Source organism: Mytilus edulis, chromosome 13 (assembly GCF_963676685.1).
Source record: "Mytilus edulis chromosome 13, xbMytEdul2.2, whole genome shotgun sequence".
Lineage (NCBI taxonomy): Eukaryota > Metazoa > Mollusca > Bivalvia > Mytilida > Mytilidae > Mytilus > Mytilus edulis.
Window position 1 is genome coordinate 50,607,721 of NC_092356.1, and position 17,588 is coordinate 50,625,308.

Consider the following 17,588-nt stretch of genomic DNA (forward strand, 5'->3'; position numbering starts at 1 on the left):
AAATGCAAGAACATTTAGGACAGAGAAATACACAAATAAACATTACAACAGAAAATTTCGACATGCTAATAGTTATCAAAGGTACCAGGCTTATAATATAATATACTACACGTGCGTTTCAGCTACATCATAGTTATCAAAGGTACCAGGATTATAATTTAATTAATTCAAATTGGCAGAACATTGATTGTAATTGGTGTAGTATTTGGCACTATAAACACCCCACCCCGTTTAATGTTTTTTTGAAAAGTTGAAATGTTTGAATTATGGTTACTAAAGAGATAATACTTGCTTTTCGTCGTGATCGATCGCGCAAATGGATATATACATAATAAAAAGCAAAGAAAAATTGCAGTGCTTTGAAGCCAAAGCTGAGGCAACCAATGTCCATCTACATACAACTATAGGAAGAGACTGATATCATTGAGCCGCAACTCCTCTAAAACCAAACAAAAAAGTCGGAAATATCTGAGATACGACGTTTAAATGTAGTTTTTTTTATATACTAAGTCTTCCTAAATTTGTCATCGAAACAATCTTTTTCCCACAGAAAACGCCATTTTTTTTAAAAATACCTTCTAGTAAAAATAAAGTGAGTAAAGTGCTATATGACTGTTCTTGTTATCATATATATAAGTGCATGTTTGTTTACTTACATGCTCCCTGAAGAAATTTGTTGATAACATTTTCACAGACAACTGTACTAAGAAACCTCTTTTTATGTACGGAAATATGTTGCTTTTCTGATGCATATTAAAGTGCAAACACATAATTGAATAATTATGTACTATTAATCGAATACTTGTCATGGGGTTGAATGGCATTGTTCTGAAAATTAATACTTTTTACAAGTTAAAATGCCGCCACAACAATTTTAACTCCTTGTATTAATCAAAGGATTTTTTATACATATTTTAATTATGAAATATTCATGTTATTTCTTGGTTTTCTTTTACTGTCGTACAACTATCAATTACATGTTTAAATAATTTGATGAATTAATTTAACATCCCGACATGGACGTTTGTTAAATGTCTGCAAAATCCCACATCTTCGCACACCCCTCTTCTAAATCGATAATAATCCTTGCAATCAAAATCAATCCTAATTCATACAGGAAAAGAAAATGACATTTCCGTATGTCATATTTACTATGTCCTTACAAATTTTTAAAGAATGCAATTGAGGATTTGTAACTTTCATTGATTAATTGCAAAGATAATAAGATTTGCAAAGTACACACAGAAAAATAATTTGTTTGATTTCTTCAAGAATTGTCTCCCTTTAATTATTTTTGTCAAAGTTATCGTTCTTGTAAACAGGTGCAGTGTATCATGTCATTCTTTTCTAGCTACTGATGTTATATACGAAGAGACATATTAACCTTGTGATGAAATTAAATTCATAAAATGTAGTGTCTTTGATTTGTGCCTCAAGTGTGATTATGAAATAATATGAAAAAATTTTGATTTATAGAAAAAAGCAGCCTAAAATAAACTCCTTCAATCTTGTAAAAAGTAAAACAACAAAATTCCGAAATCCTAGGAAAATCTAAAACGTCCCTTTTCAGATGGCATAATCAAAAGCTCATACACATCATAACAACTGCCATATTCCTGCCTTAGTACAGGTTTTCTCTTATGTAGAAAACGTTGTACTAAAACTGGTTTTATAGCTAGCTAAACCACTCACTTGTATCAACAACGATGGGTAAAAACAGAAATAATCGGTAAAAATGTCAAAAATAGAGGAACAGCAGTCAACATTGTGTTATAATCTTAATCACTATAAAAACAAACAAAAATGTAACAAAAAAAAAAACACACAAAAAGGCATATAAACCAAGCACATTAGCAAAAATGAAAGAAAAAATTTACCATTTCACAAGATCACAATTTCAGTTTTTTATGACAGAGCCACGTCAAATGGATACTACCAAAAACGAAGTTGAAACAAAAAAGTTTTTTTAACAATTTTTTCTAATATCTGAATTATAATTACAAAACTGAAGAACACCATGCAACATCGGGATTCAGATTTATCAGGGTTTATCGTGCTGTCTTGCTCTAACAATGTACGAGTTTTCGTGCTCCTCGTCACTGATGTTTGTCACATACGATATCTTAGATAATCCAAACGTCAGTTCTTTGTCTCATAAAATACAATCTTTGCTGTGAATAAAGGGTGTAGTTATATATGCCAGGCTTAGAATTTTTTGTCAGATGTTCGGATCCCTTGGAATTTTTCATACGGTACAGGGTAAAACATTTTGCCCCATATAACAGTTAATAAAACAGAACATAGAAAATTAAAGACTGAGCAACACGAACCCCACTAAAATCTGGGATTATCTAAGGTGCTCCGGACACATGGTTCCCATCCTCCGAAACAGATATTGCATAACAGGCAACCTACTCGTGGTGGCGTTCGTAAACTTTACGTAAGGATGATTTCCACTTCCACCACAACTCTTGATATGAAAGCTTCCTTTCGAAAAGCAACCCTCTATCAAAGGAATCATGATAGGAAATACAAGCCCTGTCGTATTGACTGGGAGATTATACTCCATATGCAGCTACATAGAAATGAAAAGTTAACAATTGGGAAGCAGAAATTTTATAAAGTTCCCAAACAAATTTGCACAATATCCCATGGGATCTACACATACCTACAATAAAACATGAAATATAGACACAATGTATTTCTGACCTTCACATGCACATGTACATCACTATGTAGAGTGATTAGACTAATGTGACATAATAATCATTTGAGTGACAGTTTCATTTGATCAATAGGAACAAATTAATTAAATTAAATGAATACATATATAGACAATATAAAAAAAAAAAAAACATTTTTGCTCATAAAGTCGATAAACTAAAAAAAATCACAATAGAAGGTATCGTATTATGGATTTACCCAGATATTAAAAGAATGCTACAATTTGTATTTCCTTTAATAGCAATATATGGCTGTCTATTCTTTAAGTGATGGGATTGAATTTATATTTAATGAAGAAAGAAGGAACAAAGCATTTACGGTTCAAAGCAGGTAGACTACACCTTTTTCATTTCATATAAAATAAAAGATAATTATAATGTTTTATTCAAAAAATTTAATATATTTGTAATTGTTGTTATTTTAATTGCAAATTTATAATTACATCCCTTCTATTTGTTTGCTTAATCAAGTTCAAATATAAGTTTTTGTAAACTTTTATTTTCTGCGCGTGTCACTTTCAACAACAATAGTTCAAAAAGTCGCAAGCTCATAAAGATGCCCTTCATATGTTATGACACATTGGAAGGTAGACTCGTCCCATAAATACTATCACCCGATGGTACCTGATACGACTCCAGACAATAAAACATAAAACCGAGAGAAGATATCGAGCCCCGCAGATGACTTGCCCGTCAATAACACATCAGCCAATTGTTAGGTAATTAAATTCACAAACTGTCAAATTAATATACAAATGTATAATTGTTATTAATAAATATCATTAAATCATTTCATACACACCAATCCGTGACAGATATACGAGGAAAAGATGTATCTATTAACGGATTTGATAGCAAACTATGGTTCCTGAATTTATTTAAGGTAAGCCTTTATATAATTCTGTACTCCCAGTTTGAATCAGAAGCATTCTCGTTAATAGCTCGCCTCGTATCACCTTTTAAAGTAAGATATATGAACGTGTAAAAGCAATTATAAATATGATCTGTCAATGTGTTCGTTGTGAACAATGACCTTTGTGTTCGTTTAGTTAAAAAGGGTTACTCATATGTAAACAAATGCTATATTTAGCTAGAATTTTTCTTTTTTCATAGAAAATGAACAGTGATCGATAAACACGTATAAATGTACGGTTCATTCGTTGTTATATACTTGACGTCCAGCTGGAAATATCTCAAACATCCCTCAGACGAGGATAGTCAAAATTCCGTTAGATACTGGATCGGATCTTAGAATTTTCCCAAGGGGCGTGATTCCATAAAACTAAAGATATTTTTTGGATGTTTCTACGCCCCCTACTCACACTGAAATGGGTTCTGCGGGCTAAAAATTAGAACTATAACTACAAAGAGATGGCTAGATTGGTAGGGGTAAATACTTAGCCTTGCAATACGCATACGAACCCACTTAAGAACTTTTAAATGTTTCTTAAACTACATACTAGTAGTCTAAGAGCTTGTTAATCTCTTGTCTGCGTATTTTTATATATCACCTTATTAAACGGAATTTTCCCTCGGCACGGGTCTTGTAGTAAAACAAGAGAAATCAAGTTGATAGAACACAAATCTACATATACTGCCCAAACTCAGTCAAGCTTTAGTGTAATATCTACCCGAAAAAATTAAGACAAATCAAGCAAATTAATAATTCTGCTGAGCAGGGAAAACTTTAAGAAAAAAAATGGTTCTACACAAGATGTAAACCAGTATATCAGTATAACCTAAGTTATATCAAAACTGACTTTCTAATAAGGAAGATGTTAAAGTTTGGTTTAAAATAAACTATACTGTTTGTACGGTATGGCTTTGCTCTATGTTAGGGGCCTTGCAGTGACCTATAGTTGCTTACTTGTACGTTATTTGGTCTCCTGTAAAGAGTTGTTTCATTTGCAATTATAGTACATTTTTGTACTTTTATATTTATTAAAACAACCTGTTGGATAAAACGACCGATTTTGTAATCTTACCAAGTATTGTATTTAATCTAATCAAGACACGACTATTTCAAGTACTCATTATTTCCAACATCTATCATAGCCTGGGATAAACTATCGCACTCAACAGTGAACGCTCCTACTATAATAGCTTGGATAAACTATCGCACTCAACAGTGAACGCTCCCACTATGATAGCCTGGGATAAACTATCGCACTCAACAGTGAACGCTCCCACTATAATAGCCTGGGATAAACTATCGCACTCAACAGTGAACGCTCCCACTATAATAGCCTGGGATAAACTATCGCACTCAACAGTGAACGCTCCCACTATGGAAGCTTGCAAGACACTGACTACGTAGATGATTGAATGTTTTTATCCTGCACCACCTGTACAGCATGCATCGCTTTTTTAAATTTTGTATTACATTCATTGTAAATACAAAATTCTAAAGGTATGCTATTAATTGCTTAAAGTTACCAATAACAATTTGATTCTATACATCTATCAATCAAACAGGAGTTAATTTTTCATCAAAGGCTCATTTTATTTCAACTTGTACTTTTACATAAATATATCTACTTTCAGATGAAACAAACACTTTATATGCTGCTGACTTTGATATTATTCATGGTGAATCTCTATTGTTCGAATGCATCTTCAAGTGACATTTCAGACTGTTTTGACCTTTGGTCAGATGCAGGTATCATTGGGGAACAATCCTCTCGAAAAATGCAAAACAAATGTGTTAATTCATTTTTACTCGGCACAAAGTCAGCCTTAAAAACAGATAAAAATACAATGAATTACTTAAACTCGTTACTACGAAAAAGACTTGGAGAAAGCAACAAACGAACACACCGGAGTAAACGACAAACGATACAACAACCAACTAAAACCCCAGTAACACCAGATAAACTCCGACATGAAGTGAGAACACCCAATTATAAAATGGTATGGGAAAGATTTGCCAACAGAACTAAACGACTGGCTAATTATACTGTAAGTATATCTGAGACGACTGGCTAATTATACTGTAAGTATATCTGAGACTACTATAACACAACAGAACTAAACGACTGGCTAATTATACTGTAAGTATATCTGAGACTACTATAACACAACAGAACTAAACGACTGGCTAATTATACTGTAAGTATATCTGAGACTACTATAACACACGGTGGGTATGGTTGTCCTGCGAGAGAACGTACTGTGCTGGTGAATTGGTCCTGACGGGTGCTGGTGGGTCCTGATTCTGTGCTGGTGGGTTTGTTTACATTGTATCAGAACGGCAATAAAACGACTGTTTTGTTGCTTAATTTTTCTCTGATGTGTCATAAGTACCATGCAAAGTATATTACAACAATATTATATTGCAAAAGTCGTGCAAGTTCGTTAAACGGAATTGTCCTGACGCTGTGCTGGTGATAAGAAAAACGGTCCTGGTTCTGTGCTCCTATGTCCTGGTTCTGTGCTTTTATATTTTAGTTAAAAGTGGCATATATTCAAGAGCATTGATGCTGTACTGTTGTTGACTAATTAGCTGTTGTCTGCTTTCTTGAAATTGACATTGTTGTGAATCTGTTTACTGTTATTATGAGAGAAAAAATACCCCTATTTAAAAAAAAAAAAAAATGAAATTAACTGTAATCTTATTTATTGGCCTGTTAATGGAACCCTTCTTGCCCCCTTTTAAGATAAGAAAATATGTTTACGATTTTCGGGATTACGATCATTTTGCAAGATCACCAAAATACGTTGTATTTTATACAATACTTAATATAATGTAGATGATGTGGTATGTTTGTTGTCAATGGACAAATTTCCATAAGAAACCAAAGGAAGTATGTGTTAACAACCATACGTCATCGTACGACCTTCAACAATAACCCATAAAATAAAAATGTGAAAGGTTTTGCATAAATATAGAACAAAGGACTGTCTGAGCGTTTGAATCATGTCTTTAGCAGCTTAAAACACATTTGTTTGTGAACAATTGAGTGTTGACTATAAGAATGACAATAGTATTGCGGGTTTGTTTGTTTGGTGTTTTTTTGGGGGAGGGTGGGGGAGGGAGGGGGATAAGTTAGAGCGAGGTTACAGTGAAAGCTTGGAATAGTTTCCCGTAAAATTTTATAGGTGGATTGTAAAAGAAAAATGTATCTTATATTAGCCTTGGTCACACCTTACCGGATAGCTCGAACGGACGCCTAACGGATAACTTTTTCTCAATCCGTTCATGTCCGTTGGACGTCCGTTCTTATCCATTAGGCGTCCGTCCATATCCGTTGCATGTCCGTTAAGCGTCTGTTTTATCCGTTGACGTCCGTTCTGTCCGGTGGAAAATTTTGAGCATGTTCAAACTTTGAACGGACGTCCAACGGATAAAATGTCCGTTGAACGTCCGTTAGGCATCCGTTTTGTACGGTACTCGTCCGTTTTGTATCCGTTACGTATCCGTTATGCATCCGTTGGAGATCCGGTAGACCAATTCACCAACGGATGTCTACCGGACGCCTAACGGATAAAACGGATGTAAAACGGATATTAACGGAAGGATAACGAATAAAACGGATGACTACCGGATGTAAAATGGACAAATGCCAATTGAAATTTCTCATGGTTTATTGCCTTTAATTTTTAGATGGTTTATTGCCTTTAATTTTCAGATTATTTTGTTCATCCGTTTTATCCGTTACGCTTCCATAGCGGTGTCTGTTTTATCCGGTACTCGTCCGTTGGATGTACGTTCGACGTCCATTCTGTCCGGTACGTATCCGTTTCACGTACGTTCAGTGTCCGTTGTGTGTCCGTTTGGCATTCGTTACATGTTCGTTAGTACACCAACGGACTCCCAACAGATACAAATTTTGTCAACGGATAACTTTTTTTTTATCCGTTAGGCGTCCGTTCGAGCTATCCGGTAAGGTGTGACCGAGGCTATAGCTATTAAGAATCACTTGCTGTAAGATTTTCCAACATATTTTTTTTTGTCTAAGCGGTTATCAGGTATTTGTTTTTCGAAAATTCGATAAAACACTAAAAAAATCACTATTTTATGAAAGGGCAAGCTAGAATATGTCAGAGAATGAAGACGAGATAACCTAGAAAACACTAAAAAACCTAAGATTTCTTAGCTTTTTCATTTCAAAATAAATATTTTTGATAAAGAATTACGGGGGAGGAAGTGAACAATGTGTCCTACTTTTCTATATTTAAATATATATTTTTCATGAATAAAAATCAAATGTGCCTTGATTATAATTGAAAATGAGTAAATGGAAAAAATACCCAACTAAAATACACTTTTATTTTAATATTTGGTAATATCACTAAGCTTTTAAGTTTTGTGTGTCAAACACACCATCTCTGTAGTTATGACTCCTTACTAAGATATTTCACTTCATTCATTTTTTTTCTGCATTTTTTTATATTGTGAATTCATAGAATTATTATATTAAAATGTAGCCTTAATTTATATTTAAAAAACATAAACACGCCTGGAAAGTAAAATGCGTACTCGGCTGTCTGTAATCGACCATTTTTAGACACCCGGGCTCCTAAAAAACAAGCCGGGGTGGGGGTTCAAAGATGCAAATTAAGTACTTATATCAATATTTTATCTTTTCGTGTACGGTTTATGACAATGTCAATTACGAAATGTGCATATATCAAGGGGAAACTTCTTGCAAAGCATTATTATTTATTATAGTTCATTATTGTTATTTAGTAGAAAAAAGAGAATTTAGTGAAAATAAAATCACTATTTTTGTAGAAAATTCACAGACCTTTGTACAGAGATTTTTGTTATGTTTGCCATGGGATCAACACAAGGGTTCATTACCGAGTAAACAAATCAAAATGTCTATCTACCTTGCACATTTCAGAAAATTCGGATCAGATAACGAAACTAGGTCCAGCAACATTTATAAGCAATTTAAGATTTTGACCCTCACAGTTTCCATTCACCACAAATATTCTCGTTACAACGAATCATTTTAAATACAAAAATACCAGTTGCAGCCTTTCGTTTATCTATTAATATATGTATACGGATGAAGTTATGAAAGTCAGCAGGGTCATCAGGGTGAGGAGTCCATGTCATCTGAAATAAATGCTAAGCATAGATCTAGAAAGCGACAGATAATCATGACATTAACTTAAACTCTCTTCTTTTCGACTTTTTTCAAACAAATTGACACATAAAATGAATTATATAGTATTGTGGAATTTTTAACTTATTTTAGATACTATATATTGTTATCTGATATTGGACGAAAGATGTTGCCCTTTTATGTTATTATGTAATACAAGTTAAGATAATTTGAAAACACATATTAAACAGCCAAATGGATGCACAAGAGCTAAAATAGGAGTCATAGATCCTGTTGGCAACAATTATCTGCCCAATTTTATTGATTTTGTAACATTTGTTTCAAATATGACCAACTTCTTATCCAAAATCACCAGCACCGTATCAGGACCCACCAGCACAATGACAGGACCCACCAGCACAGTATCAGGACATGCATAAATTGAGAAAATGCTAAATTTTAAGAAATTGCAATGTTTTTTCACACAATTGTTTTGTCGTGTGGATTGCGGTATAGAAAGCGGACTCTATGAGCATTTTTGTTTTATTTTTTCAGTTCTAGATTTTCTGAAAATGAGCATTTTTGTGTTACGCTTACTGAAACAGTTTAGAGGGTCAATTTTTTAATGGTTTATATATGAACCCATAAGAAACGAAATTGAAAAATCTCAACTGTTTTCTTTCATTTTTTATGAGTGAAAACGTCAAAAATCATCATTTTCGTCTTTGTTTACATTTTTTCATTGATCACCAGCACCCGTCAGGACCGAATCACCAGCACAGTACGTTCTCTCGCAGGACAACCATACCCACCGTGTAACACAACAGAACTAAACGACTGGCTAATTATACTGTAAGTATATCTGAGACTACTATAACACAACAGAACTAAACGACTGGCTAATTATACTGTAAGTACATCTGAGACTAAACGACTGGCTAATTATACTGTAAGTATATCTGAGACTACTATAACACAACAGAACTAAACGACTGGCTAATTATACTGTAAGTATATCTGAGACTACTATAACACAACAGAACTAAACGACTGGCTAATTATACTGTAAGTACATCTGAGACTAAACGACTGGCTAATTATACTGTAAGTATATCTGAGACTACTATAACACAACAGAACTAAACGACTGGCTAATTATACTGTAAGTACATCTGAGACTACTATAACACAACAGAACTAAACGACTGGCTAATTATACTGTAAGTACATCTGAGACTACTATAACACAACAGAACTAAACGACTGGCTAATTATACTGTAAGTACATCTGAGACTACTATAACACAACAGAACTAAACGACTGGCTAATTATACTGTAAGTACATCTGAGACTACTATAACACAACAGAACTAAACGACTGGCTAATTATACTGTAAGTACATCTGAGACTAACTAAACGACTGGCTAATTATACTGTAAGTACATCTGAGACTACTATAACACAACAGAACTAAACGACTGGCTAATTATACTGTAAGTATATCTGAGACTACTATAACACAACAGAACTAAACGACTGGCTAATTATACTGTAAGTATATCTGAGACTACTATAACACAACAGAACTAAACGACTGGCTAATTATACTGTAAGTACATCTGAGACTACTATAACACAACAGAACTAAACGACTGGCTAATTATACTGTAAGTACATCTGAGACTACTATAACACAACAGAACTAAACGACTGGCTAATTATACTGTAAGTATATCTGAGACTACTATAACACAAATTAATAGTACACAAGACACAATAGAGAAAACTAAACGACTGGCTAATTATACTGTTAGTACATCTGAGACTACTATAACACAACAGAACTAAACGACTGGCTAATTATACTGTAAGTATATCTGAGCCTACTATAACACAACAGAACTAAACGACTGGCTAATTATACTGTAAGTACATCTGAGACTACTATAACACAACAGAACTAAACGACTGGCTAATTATACTGTAAGTACATCTGAGACTACTATAACACAACAGAACTAAACGACTGGCTAATTATACTGTAAGTACATCTAAGACTACTATAACACAACAGAACTAAACGACTGGCTAATTATACTGTAAGTACATCTGAGACTACTATAACACAACAGAACTAAACGACTGGCTAATTATACTGTAAGTACATCTGAGACTACTATAACACAACAGAACTAAACGACTGGCTAATTATACTGTAAGTATATCTGAGACTACTACAACACAAATTAATAGTACACAAGACACAACAGAACTAAACGACTGGCTAATTATACTGTAAGTATATCTGAGACTACTATAACACAACAGAACTAAACGACTGGCTAATTATACTGTAAGTTCATCTGAGACTACTATAACACAACAGAACTAAACGACTGGCTAATTATACTGTAAGTACATCTGAGACTACTATAACACAACAGAACTAAACGACTGGCTAATTATACTGTAAGTACATCTGAGACTACTATAACACAACAGAACTAAACGACTGGCTAATTATACTGTAAGTACATCTAAGACTACTATAACACAACAGAACTAAACGACTGGCTAATTATACTGTAAGTACATCTGAGACTACTATAACACAACAGAACTAAACGACTGGCTAATTATACTGTAAGTACATCTGAGACTACTATAACACAACAGAACTAAACGACTGGCTAATTATACTGTAAGTATATCTGAGACTACTATAACACAACAGAACTAAACGACTGGCTAATTATACTGTAAGTACATCTGAGACTACTATAACACAACAGAACTAAACGACTGGCTAATTATACTGTAAGTACATCTGAGACTACTATAACACAACAGAACTAAACGACTGGCTAATTATACTGTAAGTACATCTAAGACTACTATAACACAACAGAACTAAACGACTGGCTAATTATACTGTAAGTACATCTGAGACTACTATAACACAACAGAACTAAACGACTGGCTAATTATACTGTAAGTACATCTGAGACTACTATAACACAACAGAACTAAACGACTGGCTAATTATACTGTAAGTATATCTGAGACTACTACAACACAAATTAATAGTACACAAGACACAACAGAACTAAACGACTGGCTAATTATACTGTAAGTATATCTGAGACTACTATAACACAACAGAACTAAACGACTGGCTAATTATACTGTAAGTACATCTAAGACTACTATAACACAACAGAACTAAACGACTGGCTAATTATACTGTAAGTATATCTGAGACTAACTAAACGACTGGCTAATTATACTGTAAGTACATCTGAGACTAACTAAACGACTGGCTAATTATACTGTAAGTACATCTGAGACTAACTAAACGACTGGCTAATTATACTGTAAGTATAACTGAGACTACTATAACACAACAGAACTAAACGACTGGCTAATTATACTGTAAGTACATCTGAGACTACTATAACACAACAGAACTAAACGACTGGCTAATTATACTGTAAGTACATCTGAGACTACTATAACACAACAGAACTAAACGACTGGCTAATTATACTGTTAGTATATCTGAGACTACTATAACACAACAGAACTAAACGACTGGCTAATTATACTGTAAGTACATCTGAGACTACTATAACACAACAGAACTAAACGACTGGCTAATTATACTGTAAGTACATCTGAGACTACTATAACACAACAGAACTAAACGACTGGCTAATTATACTGTAAGTATATCTGAGACTACTATAACACAAAATAATAGTACACAAGACACAATAGAGATAACTAAACGACTGGCTAATTATACTGTAAGTATATCTGAGACTACTATAACACAAATTAATAGTACACAAGACACAATAGAGAAAACTAAAGACTAAGCAATACGAACCCCATCAAAAACTTGGGGTGATATAAGGTGCTCCGGAAGGGGTAAGCAGATTCTGCTTCACATGTAGCACCCGTCGTGATGCTCACGTTATCAAAACCCGGTAAATAGTCTTATTCGGTAGGTCACATTCATGAAAAGGGAACAGAATTATTCGATGATAATTATTTGCAAATTTGGATCGAATTCATTTACTTTTTTGATTTACCGTAATTCATTAGGAACTCTCAAACCAAAGATTATACGCTAAGGATTTATAAATACCTGAAAAGCAAAAAAGTTGACATTAAAAAGCAAAATTTCGCTAAAACAAACTTGGACTGATGAATTCGTTAATTTATCCAAAAGGAAAAATTAAGAAAATTAGAATTAAATCAGTACCAATTCATCGAGAGCTGCAAATCAGGATTTCATTTAAAAAAAACCTCTCTTTCGCTTTAATCGTTCTGACAATGAGTGAAATATTTGCCACTGGCCGTAAAACACAAAAACTTGTGCTGTATAGAAAGCATGTACGTTTATTATATTCACATGTAAACTGTACAGTTTATATGTAGTCGGTATCATCAGCTAAGAATATATACTTTTATTTATTTTCATGTTTAGAAACATTGCCCTTACTGTTCCTTCTTTTTTTCCTTGAAAATGACTCAACAATAGCTATTTAAAAAAGTGCAGTTAATTAAAAGGAAAACAATACACAAGCTAAAATTCTTTATATCTCGTTCCTGTTTTAAGACATGTTATGAGACATACGTATGTAAATACTTCCTTTTCGATGTCATATAATTAACAAGAATGTAATGCAGTATGATATAAACCACGTCCTACTACTCACTCGTCTTCCCTGTAGACTATATTAGTACATTTCCACTGGTATATGATTGTATTTTATATTATTCTGGTTCTCAAATATGAAACAGTACAGTATTTTCACGAAGAAGGCAGATTAGTATGCTTTATCGTTCAGTGGCGGATCCAGAGGGGGGTTACGGGGGTTGGAACCCCCCCTTTTTTTGGGCCGATCAATGCATTTGAATGGGAGCATATAGTTGGAACCCCCCCCTTTACGCTGGGTTGGGACCCCCCCCCCTTTTTAAAATGACTGGATCCGCGCCTGTCGTTAGTATTTATATAAATTTGTACATGTATATTGTGAATGTATCACTATGATATTGTATGTACATTATGAATATGATTTTATCATTTTTGATGACTCTCCGGAAGATTAGTTTTAACTAATGGGATTATCCTATAAAGATTATTTCATTTTTTTTTATTATTTAATTTTCTATCTTTTTTTTTCAGAGTGTCCGCAATGGAATTACTGACTATGCCGTTTTAGCATCGCTTCACGCAGGAACAGCTCTAGAATCTGTATATGGTGGCCCAGCTTATTTGGCATGGCAACGTATTTACCTTCTCTTGTAAGTTGTACATCCTTGTCTTTTCCTCGGGTTGATTTGAAAGATAATTTGACGAGTGTGTCTAAAATTTCAATATAAAGTTAATCATAAAATTTAATTCAAGAGACCAGCAAACGAGAAATTTAATATGAATGCTGTCGAGAGTCATTTTGTCTGGACAACAAAATATAAGTACTGACAATTTTGAAATCAAAAGTCTGCTTGCTGGGTTTTATTTACAGTTATTTCCATAATTTAGATCTATAGATTTCCCTGTTTTGTAAAAATATATGAAATATACCTAAGACACGTAATGGGTGCATCTAAAGAGGATAAACCTATTGAAGGATAAAGCTATTGAAGGATAAAGCTATTGGAGGATAAAGCTATTGAAGGATAAAGCTATTGAAGGATAAAGTGAAGGATGTTTCTTTTCAATGTGAATTACATGATATGTTGAATATTTGACAATAAGACAGCAACCAAATAATACGAACAAACAAAGTATATTTAGCATACAGACAGGTTCCAACACGATGTGCCAAATAACAAAGATTTTTACCAACGGTTATTCATTTGTGTCAAAAATTTGGGCCCTACAATTTTTTTTAATTTTAATGCATTTATTTGTTGTATCAGCAGGTGATACGGAAATTATTACTAGAATAATAAACACGAGTTTAAATTACGAAACGCAGGGAATTTTCAATACAACCAAACTTTTTACCTCGGTCCACTTCTCAAAGACATTAACGTATCTGGCCAAGGTTTTATATATGTCTTAACTTATTCTAGACCTCCATGCATGATATTACACGAGATTGTGCATGCTTCTGAGAGTTCATTTTGAAAGTTCATCTGACAAAGTGTTTTCAACCTTTTGAGTGTGAAACCTGTTAGAGAATTTCGAATAAAATAAAAGGAGAAAAATTATTTATGAACTTTAACTACATATAAAGGTTTACTATTACAATTTGTATTGTAATTTGGACGGATAGTTGTCTCATTGACACTCATGTCACATCTTCTTGTATCTATTTCACATTCTGCCAAATTTCTTAAATTTCAAATTCAATTGAAGATGAACAGGTGTTTTCAATTGTTTTAATTCAATTTTTTTTTTATACTTTTTTATTTTCACATAAAAGTCAAAGCGTACAAAAATACACATTTATTGCTATTTTATATTCTCCTTAACATATTTCGTGTAAAAATATAATTGTTTAGTGGTTTGATTTAGTTCCATAAATGCCTTGCATACTGCAATAAATCATATTTTGTTTTACACGAAAAGAACACTCTGGGTCACACGAAAGTAGTTCCATGTAATAAACAAATAACTACGCTTCAACTTGATCTTGGTATTCGCTTTGTTATTGTTATTTCTGCTTTGTTTGTTGCTTTTAGGTATACCATTTATAATTTGGAAGATATGAGGGTTAATCAATGATACGTCTTAAATGATAAAAAATCGTCAAAATGATATATCTAATAAATATCTCAACAATAGAAGAGGGCCAAAAGATACCGAAGGACATTACCAATAAAAGAGGGCCAAAAGATACCAGAGGACCTCAATAATAAATGAGGGCCAAAAGATACCAGAGGACCTCAACAATAAAAGAGGGCAAAAAGATACCAGAGGACAGTTAAATTCATAGATCGACAACGCCATGGCTAACAAAAAAAAAAAAAACACCCAGACAAATAATAGTACATACTAGTTAGACACAATATAGAAAACTAAAGACTAAGCAACACAAATCCCACTAAAAACTGGGGTAATCTCAGGTGCTCCGAAAGGGTAAACAAATCCTGCTCCACATGTGGCACCCGCCGTGTTGCTCGTGTTTCAGATTTAATTGAAGATGAACACGAAACGTCCGCAGAACCGTTTTAAAAAATCAAAACTACACAACTAAAATAATCTTTATATCCGTCGAAAAATTGGCATAAATCGCCTTTCGCGAATTTATTTTAAAGGTCGACGTCAAAAAAATAAAGTTAGTCAATCACCCTTTGATATTTCATTGTTTAAATTATCCATTTCAGATTTGAAGCCGCCATTGGAGTTCCCGTTCCGTACTGGGACTGTTCACTTGATTTTCATATGCGTGATCCTACAAGATCTAACGTATGGAGTCCGAAATACTTTGGAAATGGATTCGGCGAACTAACAACTGGTCCTTTCAAAGATTTTAGGACACCTAGTGGTGCGCTTATTTTCCGGAATGTTGGGGCCGATGGAACATTGTTATCAAAACAATCAATAGAATTAATTATGTCGAAAACTAACCATTCCGAAATAACTGAGCCGCTTGATGATCCACGATATAGTCTTGAAGGGCACGCGCTAGGAGTGCACGTCTGGGTGGATGGTACTTTCTCGCGGTTAAATATAGCAGCATACGACCCAATCTACTTTGTGTATCATTCATTTATTGATATGTTGTGGGAGCGGTTCCGAGAACAAATGATATCTTTGTACCAGCAAGATCCGGCTTGGGATTATCCTATAAAAGGAAAAATCGAACACAGACCTCAAAATTTAATGAAATTTGAACCGCGGTATGGATTTATTCCACAATTCAGAAATGTTCAAGGTTATTCTGAGTCTGTTGCTAATATGATTCACTTTGCTCCGGCACCAGACTGTCCCGTCTGTCTCAACACAACAGAACTCTATTGTAGTCCTCAAGATATATGTATTGCAAGAGAAGTACAGGAAAACTCACTCGTCCCTATCCCAAAGTCAAGACAGAAAGATGGTGAACAGTTATCGTCCTTTGCTAGGGGATCTATACAAGGGGCTAATCCAAAAGAAGCCCCAAAAGAGGAGGAGGATGCGCCTGGTAGAACTCTGGCTGCACTTGCCGCTGGGTTTAGGATAGATATTGGACCGAAATTTAAATGTCCGTTTAGAGATGTTCGTACTAGAGGTGATCCAATTTCTGCAGAACCGAACAGTTCTCCAAAAGGATAATCTTTGGGCAAAAGGATCATCTTTGGGCAAAAGCATAATCGTTGGGCAAAAGCATAATCTTTGGGTAAAGCATATACAGTTTGTTCGTCACTTTACAGTAAAGGAATAAAATAACTTATTTATATGTGTTATTAACTTATTTTCAATATATTTGGACTGAAAAATTAGCAAGACTTTAAAACAAAAGAAGATTTTAGCAGCCTGGGTTAAATAGTCACTGGTACCTGCGACTTTCACTACGAACAACTGCATTTGATGTTTTCAGAGATGCAACTATGTAAATTATATAGCTTAACCTTGTACAAACCTTCAATATCAAAAATATAACCCTCTCATTTTTAGAATGTACAGTCGTGTTTGAAAAGTTAATGCTCAAACGTATTGGGAAATCTTAAACATTGCTGCTACAAATGTTGTTTTTGAAGAAGTTTCATCATATTCTATTAAAACGGTATTTCAAAAGTTACGAATAGCTTTTGTCTCATAGCTTTATTCAAGTTTATCGTTTATTGCTGTATAAATTTAATATAACTGT

General features: G+C 33.8%; 1 protein-coding gene across 1 annotated transcript; it reads left to right on the top strand.

Moving 5' to 3' along the window:
- Positions 1 to 3,647: 3,647 nt before the first annotated feature.
- On the top strand, positions 3,648 to 17,177 carry LOC139500650 (tyrosinase-like protein 2). The gene is made up of 4 exons (XM_071289406.1): positions 3,648 to 3,687; positions 5,268 to 5,681; positions 13,973 to 14,091; positions 16,123 to 17,177. The coding sequence occupies exons 2-4, from the start codon at positions 5,268 to 5,270 to the stop codon at positions 17,051 to 17,053; spliced, it is 1,464 nt and encodes a 487-aa protein (XP_071145507.1). The 5' UTR covers positions 3,648 to 3,687; the 3' UTR covers positions 17,054 to 17,177.
- Positions 17,178 to 17,588: the final 411 nt, after the last annotated feature.

Excerpts from the sequence above, each read along its gene's own strand:
- LOC139500650 (XM_071289406.1), top strand. The coding sequence starts at position 5,268 with ATGAAACAAACACTTTATATGCTGCTGACTTTGATATTATTCATGGTG. Across the intron at positions 5,682-13,972 it reads AACGACTGGCTAATTATACT|AGTGTCCGCAATGGAATTAC; the intron begins GTAAGTATATCT and ends TTTTTTTTTCAG. Across the intron at positions 14,092-16,122 it reads CAACGTATTTACCTTCTCTT|ATTTGAAGCCGCCATTGGAG; the intron begins GTAAGTTGTACA and ends TATCCATTTCAG.